At 34.0% G+C, this 14,527-nt stretch overlaps 1 protein-coding gene across 2 annotated transcripts in view; it reads right to left on the reverse strand.

Annotated features, from left to right (window-relative positions):
* LOC129953431 (plexin-B) overlaps window positions 1-14,527 on the reverse strand; it is a 28,698-nt gene that overhangs the window by 6,121 nt on the left and 8,050 nt on the right. Inside the window, exons 2-11 of one of the 2 annotated variants that reach the window (XM_056066666.1) lie at window positions 11,186-12,746; window positions 6,044-6,346; window positions 5,369-5,968; window positions 5,104-5,307; window positions 2,859-4,796; window positions 2,004-2,140; window positions 1,248-1,945; window positions 603-1,189; window positions 361-543; window positions 179-305 (exon numbers count right to left, since the gene is read on the reverse strand). In XM_056066666.1, coding sequence (XP_055922641.1) covers window positions 198-305; window positions 361-543; window positions 603-1,189; window positions 1,248-1,945; window positions 2,004-2,140; window positions 2,859-4,796; window positions 5,104-5,307; window positions 5,369-5,968; window positions 6,044-6,346; window positions 11,186-12,520 — 6,093 coding nt within the window. In that variant the 5' untranslated portion in view covers window positions 12,521-12,746 and the 3' untranslated portion in view covers window positions 179-197. The remainder of the gene's footprint in view (window positions 1-178; window positions 306-360; window positions 544-602; window positions 1,190-1,247; window positions 1,946-2,003; window positions 2,141-2,858; window positions 4,797-5,103; window positions 5,308-5,368; window positions 5,969-6,043; window positions 6,347-11,185; window positions 12,747-14,527) is intronic. The other variant, XM_056066667.1, reaches the window with a different exon arrangement.

The raw sequence follows: 14,527 nt of genomic DNA on the forward strand, positions 1-14,527 counted from the left end.
AAAATCGAAGTACTTGCATTTTTACAAGTACACAACTTAAATTTCTTATTATTAGGAGTTTCGTCGAAGTATCTGTTTCTTTTGTTTTAATTTTTAATGACGACGTATTCTGTAGCAGTATTGGAACATTTTTTATATTTTTGATTTCAGTATAAAACAAATATACAAATATCTTTACCCGAATTATAAGTTTGATGTCAGCAAGCTGATGTTTCTTCTCCATCTAAAGTGCATGCGACATTCTCCAATTTGTGAGCTAAATGCATTTTCTTACAATTGGCATCTACTTCCAACGTATGCATTATCTAGCAAAATCATTGATTTAAACAAATGTATAAATATTAGAAGAAATTGTCATACCTGGTCTCTATACTTAGTGACATATATATAGAGTTCCTTTAGCGCTGCTATCGTATCAAATTCCTCACTTTGTTGCACGGATAATTGCTGCATGGCTGTGTTCATTTCTTGGTCGCTTATCTGCGGTAGTCTTGCAACTTCACGATAAAATTGCTTAACCATTTTACGATATTGTGGAATATCCTGAATGATAAATACAACAAAATAATATATTTTAGGTAAATGATAAATGAGTAACAAACCTTTGCAAATAATAATTTGTTAGATGGTGAATCTTTGCCCAAACGATGCTCTGTTGTCGAACAAGCATCAATAAATGTATGCGCAATAACACTAAGGCAGGAATCGACCGTTGTCGTTTTATTTACATCGAATATGAAATCAGGATTTTTTATGAAATTCACCCAAAATCTCAATGGCAAACTATTTGACTTCCAAGCATGAACGATTTCTTGATCGCTTATATCATGACGTCGTGCAGCTTCGTCAAGTAAATCAAATAACCATTTGACTGCAGGTGGTAGCTCTTCATTTACTGTTAGAATGGTTGCAAAGAAATCATCGACAAATTTTTGTATTGTTCCTTTGGTTGCTAACAAACGTGTTAGATAAACTTCGGGAATTGTTTTATGAGTACGCTCATTTGAGCCAGCTCCACCACCTCCTCCTCCACTACACCCAACTCCACCTGAGATGGCCGAGTTCTTCATGTTCATATAGTGATCTGGTACAATTGGTTTGACGAGATGATAAAACCGAGGCTGTTGCAGACCAGATTCTAAGTCACTATTAATTATAATATGAGATTGAGAATTGTTGATATAGTAAACTAAAAATAAACAAAATTAGTTACTCGGCATTCTTAATTAAGAAAAACAAGTATTTACAATTATGGAAATGCTGTTGTTGTTTGCTATAATTAATATTATATCCATCATTTTGTCGGGCTATTAGTGACATAACTGCTGACTCTTTAACACCATAATGCGCAAGTGTGTTGAGACGTTTCCAACCAACTTTTGTTTTCGTAGTTAAATCTTCATCTTGCAGAGTTAAATGACCGCCGCGCCCATGTCGCCATTCTAAATCGACTTCATGAATGGATGGGCGCATAGAGAAAGGCGTGTTTTTAAAAAGTGCATCCAATATTTTTGATTTCACTTGCGAAATAGTATCCCAATCTAAAACTTTACACTGTACTTTTTCGTCTAAATCATCTTGCAGTATGTGTAACATAACAACCGAATGATCAATTTGTTCATGTAACAAATGCTCTTCAGAAAGCGAATAACGGGCCGCATGCGTTACTGCGTCAATAAGACCTTTTTCAATTTGATGTTTGATTGCTTTGAAGAGCAAAAATAAACTTGACCCAGCATATTCTTTTAAGTAATCATACATGCATATGGCCATGTAATTTGTAAGCATTTTCTCAACTACACTCTCCGTTCTGCGAAGCATCAATTGTGGATGTTTGCTCAGCACAGACTTGTCAATAAGGCGCAAAAGTAGACATTTAAGTATTTCTGTAGCGTATTCCATTTTATTCATTAAAACTATCATTAACAAAGATGCCACATTTACTCTGTATGAAAAAAGATAAAATTATTACTTTTTTAACTAAGAAATGCCAAATCATTTACTTATCACGAATGTTGAAAGACTTTTGAGCTTCGAGGGTCTCGATGAATGCCAACACAAAATATTTATTACTTATCAATTGTTCGAATTGTAACATTGCCGTATCATAATTTGTATGAGGAGTATTAATTCGAAGCTGCTTAAGAGAAGAAAAAAGTCATTTAAATTAGTTTAATATAGATTAATTGAAATCAATTTCAGTATAAACATTAGATACACATATTGGGCTTTCGTAAATATCAGGATTTAGTTGCTTGTAATTTAGAGTGATTTTCACAAATTAAATGTTCCACAAATCGTTCTAATTAAAATATACACATACGTTTTGATTTAAAACATTAATACAAAAATACATTCAAGCAAATCGGACTTGAAGAGAGACATTATCTTCAAGAGCTAATATCAATTTTTTCAAATATATATGTTTCTAAATGTTATCGGTGGCAGTTAGAGAACTAGGGCCTAGTGACTTACAACTCTCAACCAATCCTGTGTGCGATTAATATAAAGGATGGATTTGACTTACATTTTATATGCCGAATCCGAAAGCCTAATTTGAGAAAAATCTTTTCATGGCAATATTTATTCTTGGAGGATTTGTCAATTGTCACAGACAAAAAAAACTTTTGATGGCACAGGCAGGGATTGAACCAAAAACACTGGCACAATAGTCGTAAGCACTAACCATCACACCACGAGTACTACATATATACAATACACACTCTATATTCTCTCATTAGCAAATCTTCAAAAGTTTTTTTTTCAAAAGAAACAAACTTTACAACAAAGTATAGGCTTTTTCTATTATTTACGGGCTATTTTAAAATACTAACATTTGACATAAACATGTTACTTACCTTTGGAGAATTTAACACAGGATGATCAGACACGCCAGGGAAGAAAACTTTCATTATATAATTGACATGATCTAATGTTGGGATACCAGAACTTTCTAAATCCGCTGTTAGATCTGTCATATCAGTCTGGAGTTCAGCAAAAGCCTGTTTGCACTCAAGGCGCACATTGCTTTCCAACGTAATCATTTGAATTTGAATTCGTTTATACTCGCGTTCCGCCTGCGTACTTTTCCTTCGATAAGTGATTATCACGACAAAAAATATCACAACAACTACAATAGCAAAAGCAATACCAAACAATGCATGTGAAAAGGAATATGGTTTAAGTAAATCATATTTCAAGTAACCAATTTGAAAACGCAAGTTTCGGCCAACTTTTACTACCACTAATGGTAGATCACTATATGTTTCGACTCCATTTTCATCGGTCGCAGCGGGTTGTTGTTCAGGTGGTATGCATACAAGTTGAGTCAAAGCTAAGCTAGTTATATTACACTTGACAGTACCTATAGTCACATTAACATCATATTCATCAGAAGCAATGTTTAGCAATTCGCCTTCAATGACAAGTGTGTCACCTTTATACAACTTCTTTCCATTGGGAAATGAAAAATAATTCGGATCACCAACATACACAATAGTGCTACGTATATTTTGAAAATATTTGCTAAGATCCCTTACGATTTGAACGTTATCCATTATAAATCCAACTTGCAGGCTTAGTTGCGTTTCATGAATTTTCAAAGCAGCCATGTCACTAGCACCGCCGCCATAGCTCGTGGTGGTAAAATAAGAATTGTCTTGAATACTGCGACGGCGCCGAAGATTATGGAAACTATGGTACGACGAGCCTTGATACGAAGAATGACCTTGAATCCTTTCTATGGACATTTTGTAAGAATTAAATTTCGCACTCACTGATGGCGAAGGACATTCCATTTGGTTAGAATTTATTACAATACATGCAGTTTTATTGACTCGTCCATCGTCGAAGAACACCTCGAGTTCTGGTCGCTGAATTGAGTGTAAATTTGTGCCATGAACAGTTAACATACGACCACCACTTGCAAAACTTCTTAATGGTTTGATCTGCATTATTCCTGGATCTTGAGTATAGTTGTAGATAGAGCAGTGACCATTTGGACTATATCCATAATTGCCTCTTTGATCATATGTGCTACATCGTTCATAAGTTCGATTAGCTCCGTCTACAATCAGTCTTAGACGACGAATTGGTTCTGGTTGAGTTGCTTCGGATGTGATACACATCAACCTGTTGCTAGAAGCTTGAGTAATATTTATATGGCACTCGTATTCATCTAGAAAAGCTCTTATATTTGATCCAATATTGAGGTATCTACCTATCAATGTAACGTGGGTTCCTCCACTACGAGGACCCATAGCTGGATGAAGCCCCTCTAGTTGAATGTCCTTGTACTGAAATTGGACGATTGATTCCGCTACCCCTGCTTCGTTAGCTACTTTGACTGGAGCAATTAACTCATGACCAACTGGGCCAGTTCGACAAACAATTTTAACCGATATCTCATAGTTGACCAACTCACAGGGTATGTTACCAATACTAACTTTACCTCTTACATCTTCTTCTCGTATTCCCAAATTGCTGCCTTCGATAGTTACTAAAGTTCCTCCTTCGATAGGGCCACTCATCGGCCTTATCATATCGATTCGTGGTCTTGGACACTCATTTGAGCGTTGAATATTACACGTTTCATTATATACACACGAGTCACCACACCATGCACATTGATATTTCAAGTTTCTTGTCACGCACAAGCTGCAATCGGCATGATCGCGATGCGATCCTAAAACATCACATTTATAGAGCATTACAGTTGCAGTGTCAATGTAATGCTGTCGATTCCAAGTTATGTCAACTTTGGCCTCATACTCATGGGCATTGCTTTCATAGAAGTACTAGGACAGTGGAAGAAAAAGGGAATTTATTTTAAGATATATGTTATGTCATTTTCTAACCTAGTTTTTAAATCCAAAGTAAATCTTTATATGATCTATTTTGATTATTTGTACTAAGGCAAATTCGTAGTATTGAACAAACAAATGATTAAAAAAAATATAAAATTGAATTTTATGATACTTTGTAATCTGAAATGTTGGGCAAGCAAATTATTAAAAACTGAAACTGCCTTGGTATCGCAAAAAAATCTCTCACACAATTGACTGTTCTCATTAAGATATTACCTAAGAAAAAAATTAACCTTACCGGTGTTTTCTCACAAACAACTATTTTATTCGCCTCGATTCTAGCAGGAAGCAACATGTGAGCTTCTTCAATATGCACCGTACATAAGAAACCTGAGTGAGCACTTTTCGGCTTGGGCAAATTTTCAATCTCAAGTCGGATTTCTTTTGGCACACGAACGGGCAGCAATGTAGGATTCCGCTGTCTTTTAAGATGAGGACAAACCTATACAAACACAACAAATTTAGTAAGAAAAAGGTGAAGAAAATGCTCGAAAAAAGCTTACATCTGCAGAGCTTATAACATTTTCCATATTTCGACATTTCTCCGTGCGATGCACACATTTATTATCAAAAATGCACCAATTACAACTCCATTGGCTTTTTACACATTTCTGGCATGTGTTGTGTTTCGAACAATCGAAAAATGCAAACGACCGCGATACAAAGTCTTTATTGGTTTCAGAGCTTCTTACAGATAATGGAACTAAAACATGGTCTTCGTTTGGTTCGATCATAGGTCTCTGATCTATTGGTGGTGTCATACAAGACAAACCATTTTCAAGAACTTCAGCATCGATTGGCGTTGAATTACCAAACACGCAACGATACTTAGCATTTAATGGTTCAGGCAAAGTTCTTATTATCAATTGAACGTGACTTAACTCTTTTATTGGAATTTTGTCAGGAATTATTGACTCAAAATCAATGCACTGTTGCCCACTGCCTAGTGAAAGCCATCGCGCCGCACTGGTATCCTTTTGGCATGTACTTCGAACTGTACATCTTTTTTCCAGTGAACACCATCCGCAAAAAGGATCTCGCGATTCCAAACAAGATGAACAATTGGTATAAATCGAGCAATGTTCCACTCGGAGTTTAGAAATCTAAAAATAAGAAAAAAAATATTAAAAAATTCGACTTCAATTTTATTACTAATACGAAGAAAAGCTGAAACAAACCTTTTTCTTTGAAAGTACATAAAGAAAATCTTTCTTTGGTGACATCATTGTATCTTGAAGTATTCGATTTCCTGGGTCAACAACAACTTCTTCATATTCACCCAGTTGCTGACCCGATATCAAAACTTTTTTAATCGAACCAGTTTCAGTTCCAAGAAACGCCAATGAGTGGGGACCTGTTGTTGTGGCAGTTACTGATGTTATAGAAACATTATCAAAATGAAATAATGCGTGAGCTGTGATGGGGGAGACTCCACTTATTTTTAAACCCACCGAACAGAAACTAAATATATTGCCCAAAGACTATAAAGAATAAAATAAACAAGTTAAATTAAACAAATACATGAAGAACTTATAATTCGAATAAATGGCGTAAAAGTAATTAACTTCATTCTTTAATGAACCGTTTACAAATTTGAAACAAAGTATTAATCCAAAAATAAATATATATAAAATATATTCCATTCTATTTAAATAGTAACAAATTTTGTATATTTGGAGTTCATATCGATCAATACCTGAAATTTCAAATTAATTCGAAGTTTTTAGTATTTAAAAATAAGAGCTTGCATTAACTTTATTTAAGGTAAAGAAAAATCGACTCACGGGCACAGATGGAAAATTATCAGTGTGGGTCGCTTTCCAGCTTCTTTTTAAATTGGAATTCACACTTCCGGACGTAATCGTGTTCTCTTTTCGCCCTCTTCATGAGATCCTGAAGATTTTAAATAGGATTCAAGTCTCCACAGATTCTTCCCATTCAAATACGTCCACACTATTCTCCTTCAAAAATGTAGTCACTTTTTAGGTCTTGTAACAAGGTGCAAAATAAACTACCCGTAAATGCTACCCCGCTTATCGTTTGTCTAGACGCTTGGACCATACCACCATAATTTTAAGCGGCGGGGTCACAACCGAAAATAAAAGTCAACCGCACACTTCAAAGTCAAAATTTATTGAAAGTTCTTCAATGGAACATGAAAGGATACTCAAATAACTACGATAAGCTTAATATTTTTATAAAGGAAGGTGAATACCTAGTTTTATTTCTTTGCAAGAAACGCACAGGTAGCATTTTACTATAGTTTACTAGTCCTTGCTAAAGAAATACAATCCGCTGTTGGCCCACGCATTTATCAACCAACAGTACTTTAACACACATCGATATTAGCTGCTGCTCTGACTCTTTGCTACCAAAAGCATCTTCCAACACTTTAGACGACCATCACAATACCACTCTCCACTAATTACAACCTTTGCTTTAGGAACATTCAATACACAATTTATTAAACTCCTAAAATTTATAACAGATCGAGTAAGCTGGCCTAGTTTTGGCTTTAATATAAATAAATACATTGCAAATAAACCCGCATATTCAAACTTAAACAAGGAAGTCGCATCACTTATCAATACAGTAATCTAATCCTAAAATATATAAGAGTTGTACCGTGGTTGACTCCGGAAATAGCTTACCTTAGATTAGTTAATGTAAATGCTTGGAAAAAGTTTAAAAAAAACCATAATCAATCAATTAAATTTAATTAGTTATTAAAAGCAAATGCCGCTTTTCGACGTCAAGTTAAAATAAGCAATGCCAAAAATGTAAATGCAATTGCTTTATCAATAAATAGAAATTCAACCACATCAAAAATATGGAGCAACATCCGTTGTTTAACAGGACATTTTTTCGAAACTAATAAGATGTCACCCCAAGGCCCCATCCCCAATCCATCTGAAATTTGTAATTACTTTGCTAATATTCGGCCTGAAGACTCAAGTGATATTAAACTCAAAGAACTTGAAAGCTGCCTTACTAAACTAACTCAAAGGCAAAACCACAAGTCGGGATAGAGTGTCTTACCAGATGCTGAAATTCCTTCCCCTTGAAAATATAAAATGTAGGCTACTAAAGTTTTATAAAAAAATTTTTTTTCAATTGGAGTTAAACCTCTGAGTTGGAAAATTGCTTGCGTCATTCCGATTCCAAAATTTTAAAAAGACAGCCTCCATAAGCGGCTATCGTCCAATTCTCTTATCCCATGTATTTCTAAAATCATAAAAAAGATAATCACGAAGCGTCGTCAAAATCAAAGAAAAAATTTAATTAGCCCCAATCAAGTTGGGTTCAAACCAGAAAAGGTTTGCATCGCTGCACTTTTACATATTGATAACTACGCAAAATTGGGATGCATCTTGTTCCGAACAAGCTACATTCTTGGAGGGAAGGTTCTAAAATAATTCAATATGTAACATCATATTTAACTAGCCGAAGATTCTGTGCAAAACCAACAATTCCTAATCTTCAACATATAAGTTACAGTACGGGATTCCTCAAGGCTTTCCGCTATCAGTAGTCCTGTTTGAGTAAATACAAAGATGTAGACAAAGCTAAAAAAGCATTAAACTGATAAATTAAATTCTTGTATGGTTGAATACATCTGGTGGAAGACTTTCGCTTGAAAAATGTAAAGTATTGCATATTTTCCGAAAGCTAACTTGTTCTCAAACACTCACACTGAATATAGATAATACTAAAAGCAACTCGTTTGATAAACTAAATATTCTAGGACTCACTTTTAATACAAAATATAAACAGAATGATCACATAATTAATCTTAAAAAGAGCCTAGCTGACAAAGGAAATATTATAAGTTATTTACCATGCAAAAAAGTTGTGCACATAATAATACAATATGTAACGTTGTCCTAGCTTTTTTACTTAGTAAAATTGATTATGGTCTTTATTTATACGGAAGTTGTCCTTAGTCCGCACTAAAAATCATAAAACTGATGTATCATCATGCAGCGAGAAGGAGTATCAACGCTTTTGCCCCCACTCCAATTAAAAACATACTAGCGGAAGCAAGACTGCCCTCAATAGAAGAACAAATTATAATAACAAGATGAAAATGCTTTGTTAAACTCTCGTTCTCATCCGGATCTATAGCAGAAAACTGTTTCAAGTCTGCAATTCGCCTACCTATTCCTAAAAGAATAGCATCCGCAATATCAACAATTGTTGAAGTTATAACTGATATGAAACTTCCACTGAGACATTACTCCAAATATAAGGCCTTGTATCCACCTTGGACAATCAAAGAGTCTTCTTTTATTCTAGACCTTAACTTCAATCGAAAAGGTATTACTGACAACAGATACTACTGTCCTATCTGCATCGACATCTCCAGCGAACTAAAATCAAAAGAATGGTCTTTTATTTGCAACAATTGTACAAAAATAAGCGAAAGCGTCTCATTCACTGTTGTCGAAGAGAATTGATTGCTTATTAGCACGGTTCTACTGTGCGAACAAGCTTCTATTTTCACGGCATAGGCTCATGCTATATTGAAAGCGGCCAAAACTTCTTTAAAAAGAAAGGGAAAACACATTATAACAACTGATAGCATATCTGTTATAAACGCTATCTGTAATGATAAATACAATATTTCCGTTATAAACAATAAATACATGTCAAAACGTTTGTATTAAATTTTTTAATTTTTCATTTTTTCAAAAGTTAAAAACAAGTGAATTTTTGGACACTTTTTTACGGTTATGTTTTCATTAAAAAAAAAACAACTTAACCACCACGTTTAATTAAATTTGTACTAAGCAATTGAAAATTTATTCAACTCCTCGCTTAATTTGTTGCTTTTTTTATTCCTTGATTATTTACCTAACTTCATGTTAACACATATGATAGAAAAAAAGTTATGAATCTTTTAAAGATTATCGAGCAATATAAGTTACTAAATAGTTAGGTATCGTCTGCTATTAATTTCCATTGATAACTAAGCAAATTGAAGTAAAAAAGCTTAGGTGTAGTTTAGTTTTGTTACAACATGAAAATAAAAACTCAAACAAATACAATTCTCTTAATTGTTAAATAAATAAAACAATTGTAGTTTTGGAATTGCAAAAGAGGACTTTATGAGATCATAAACAATAAATTTGCCCGACGGTTGTCGTTCTACATACATAATGTATTCACCTTTAATAAAATCATTTGCTGTTACTTTTGAAAGTTTGAAGCGGAGGAACATTGGTATATTCAACAGTAAACGATTTTAGTATCGCTCTTGCACAAAGCACTAATCCAAAGTAGTTTTGGAAAAACAAAATATTTTTGAAGTCACGTTATGTTCCCTGTGGATAAAATGAAGTCTTCACTTCCTTCCTCTGGACAAAATTGGGTTTATTACTGCAGCTGATTAACAAAAATATCAGACATTGAACAAACAATTTTGTATATTATAGTTTTATCTTTGGCGGCAACAAATAAAAAAACACAAAGAGTGACAACAACAATAAACATCACAAAATAGTTGGCATGTTTATTAACAATACATTTTTTGCAAATATTCAAAATTTCGCAGAGAGAAAAACCAAGTTTAATAACATTTTCAAGTTATCGAACAAGCATTATCTTTCGTTGAGTTTATTTTGACATTTCAGTTATATAATACTGAAAAAGATGAACGAGGCAATAGTTAGAAAGTTACGTGAAGCAAATTATTGAGTATATTGTTAATGATAATCGTTTTGACTATTATCGTTTTAAATTACGGAATGACTCCCTAGGGTGTCCCGTAAAGGACATTCCAATATGATGATGATGGTCTAAGTTATAATATTGTTTATGCCGAATCAAAGCGAATTTCAAGTAACGGCTATTTAATGATATTTTGGAAAACACCTACTTTTAGTCGGGCTTTTACTGACCCTTTTTGTTTTTGGTATTTTGGAATAATCAAAGGTCAGGAAAATTATTTTTTTGTAAGGAAAAAAATACTGAGCGATATAAATCAAACTTAACTTTTGCATTTCAATCTTTGAAGTAGTAGCTGAAGTAGCTGACAAAAATGTGTAGCACTTGATGTTTGCTTTTCATTTAAAAAATTTGTTCTTACAATTTTTACAAATACAATTAATTATCTAATCCATTAAAAAAAATAATACAAAAATGCTTTGAAGTGAAAAAGTTGTTTTCTTATATTGCTAGATTATTACCTAAGCTAAAAATAAAATAGTGTTCAATATTAAGTCGAACTATTAATTCGATAACCAAAACACCCGTCATAATATTAGATAAACAAGTTTCAATCTTTCTATATTTCTAATCAAAATTGTGTGCAAACTTACCCCGACCATTGGACATTGTCCATCATTAATAGGTCCAGATATATAGCCCAAATTACGATCCTTTATAGATCCATTAAAGCATGTGTGGATATTTTCAATGAAAACCTCTTCGATTTCCTTCAAACTATAAATGCACATAGCCGATTTTGATTCTGGTTGCTTCGTAATTTCTCTAGACGGTGAAAAGACTGTGACCAATACATGATCGTCCTTTTTAATTCCTAGCTGTTGAGCTAATTTTTGTCCGGCTTCGGTGATTTTTGCATCCCTTAGTATGTTATAATCGATATTGTCATGTGTTGCTTGACATTGTATTGTTATCTCCGTATAACTATCATAGTTTGAATCGGTTATGCAAATTCTTGCCAACCGAGTAACATAGCCAGCCTCTTCGGCTAAATGAGATTTCTTTTGTACCAGAGCAAAATATGCATATTCGGATGAATTGAATCCATACACATAATCGACGAGGAAATGATCACGATATTTAACATCAATATTAATAATAGATTGTTGGATTGAGAATTCGGCGTAGTTTAAGTCTTCTAGCTTGCGCGAACTTATGGCAGGAACATCATGGCGATAATCACCGACATTTGTGAATGTCGTTCCAACATAAAGAATATCTTCTTTCTTCCAAGACTGATATTGTGACGGACCAATGAATGCGTAGGTTGAAGAGGTTTCGTCATTTGCGGCCAGTGGAATCGCTATGAATTGTGATGATTGAGGAAATTTGGAAAGATGATAAATCTCACAAGAACCTTGTCGTATACTTCCACAGGCTATAAGAATGTCATCTACATAGTTGACTATCAGTATCTTATTATGATTATTCATTTGCTGGGTTTCAACTTCCTCGGGACAACCACCAGCATGACACTGTGGACTATCATGCTTGGGGCCTGTTACAGCTTGAGTAAGTACTCTAAGATTTTCATTTAATTGCAGAATTTTATTGGTGGCTCCTGCATAGAAAACATTTCTTTTCTTATCGTAAGATAAATGAGTAAAATAATTTGTGTATGACAACGATAATATTGATGATGAGCTGGTATTTGCTAACGTAGATGCAGTTGATGTCAATGTACTTCCGGCTGAAGATTGCGCCAACGAAGACGGCAAACAAAATTGCGCAACAATATCATTTTGAACATGATTAGTGTCATTTATGCAAGACAAGGATCCAATAATTCTGCTGCGACCATTATTTACGTTACTATTACTGCTAACAGATTTTTGTTGCAAGCTTATTGCACTCAACGTTGTTTTACTTAGTATCAAGCAAGCCATCACATGCATAAGCAATAGTTGCCTAAGAACGGTTTTGGTCATGGTGGATTTCCTTTGTATTCGCTTTTAATATTAGATTTCTGATTTATTCGTAGTTTTATTTAGTTTGTATAGACTATTTTAAGCTATCTTTCAATTCCGAGGCAGTAGAACGTTAACTACAGTCTAATTGACCACATTTGATTTTTCAATTATGCCCATTTGTGTTTTAATTTTTTTGTTTAATGTAAACTTAGTTGCTTTTGCCTTCTTTCCAGATTCAACTGACCTAAAAAAATTAAAAATTAAATTAAATTATTTGAAATAGGACTATTGGTTTTTTGTAAGATTTTTAGCGAGTTTGCAAAATTCACTTTTATAGAAGTAATATTTTTTTTTACCACATCATCATATTTATTTCTAAAGGGACATATTTTCATCATACCACATATAATTATATTCTTTATTATTTGTGATAATACATTGCACATTTGAAAAAAAATTCCGGAACAGGAACAACTATAACAGATTTGATAAATACCACTTAGAATACAGCAAACTGAGTGTTGTTAACTGCGATGGTACAGCTACAAAAACTGGCTGTAGAAATGGGAATCCAGCTTATTGAAATGAACTTGTGTACACCGTTGCATGGTTCATATGTCAACTACATGCCAACAAATCGACACTGCGTCATTGATGTTTCCAATTAGATGGAGCTACATTATGACCTTAGCTTTATTCTGGGCCCATTGGGAAGAAATAAAGAAATTGTGATGACCTGCCATTGCTGAGTTTACACCAATTATATATAGGTAACTTACCATCTTTACCCATAAATGTTCAAGAGTCCCTAAGCACGGTTCAAAAATATTTCTTTCCACTCGAGAAATATTATCTTAATATTTATAAATAAATAACGTGTCCCGATGTTTAGTGCGATAGACTCCTCAACGACTTAACCGATTTTAATCAAATTTGTACACCGTATGTAGTTTTTTTTTTTTTTTTTTTTTATAATTAGCAAACACTAAAAGGGTTTTTTATACCTTTAATATGCCAAAGACACAGTGTGAGCATTAGGAAAAGAGGGAAGGGTTGGATAGGAGGTGTCGGTGTACATTGGTTTTAAATTTCTGAACATTGCAATGACAGGGAAAGATAGAGCGTGGCAAGGCGTTCCACATTCGCGTAGTACGGCTAAAAAAAGAATCTCTGTACTTCATAGTACGTCCGAAGTTGGGCTCAAGGGTAAACTGATGGGCATTCCTAGAAGCGCGGGTATTACGGTTAAATTGTTTAAGGGGAGGAATGCAACTGGCTATTTCACTAGAGCATAGTCCGTTAAAATAACGGTAAAAAAGGGTGAGGCAAGAAACCTTGCGTCGATGTTCGAGTGATGTAAACGAGTTTATGATATTAATGTCACCAATCATTTTAAAAGCTCTTTTTTGAATACTGTCCAAGAGGCTTAAATAAGTTACTGGAGCACCAGCCCAGAGATGAGAGTTATATTCAAGTTTCGGACGTATATAGGTTTTGTAGATTGTAGCCAGATCAGACGGAGAAAAAAATTTCTTGCAACGTCTCAAAAAACCTAGACATCTTGCGGCATTTTTGGCAACATCGCGTATGTGATCGCTCCACAATAGGTGGTTGCTGATGCACATTCCGAGGATGTCAAGATTTTCTGTTTCGTTGATGCAAGTGCCACTCATAGATAGTGGCAAAGACGGTTTATCTCGCTTTAACGATGCAAGACAGCATTGCGTTTTCGAAGCATTAAATTCCACACGATTTTTTATTCCCCATTGTACAATGCTGTGTAAGGATAGATAGGATAGCATACATCTCAATCAATGATCAATTTATATTATAGTAAATATATTACAAGCAAATACGCAATGCTTTAAACTGTCAGACTATTTCTGCACTGTTATTCAGGAAAAAAGTGAATTGATTCAGAGTATTTTTGCGGCTATAGTAAAGTAATTACTTTTTTTATAATTTACGCTCAATAGGTTATTAGTAACTCAGAGTTGACCATACTTCCACATTCTCGATGTGCTA

The sequence above is a fragment of the Eupeodes corollae genome, chromosome X (assembly GCF_945859685.1).
Source record: "Eupeodes corollae chromosome X, idEupCoro1.1, whole genome shotgun sequence".
Classification (NCBI taxonomy): domain Eukaryota; kingdom Metazoa; phylum Arthropoda; class Insecta; order Diptera; family Syrphidae; genus Eupeodes; species Eupeodes corollae.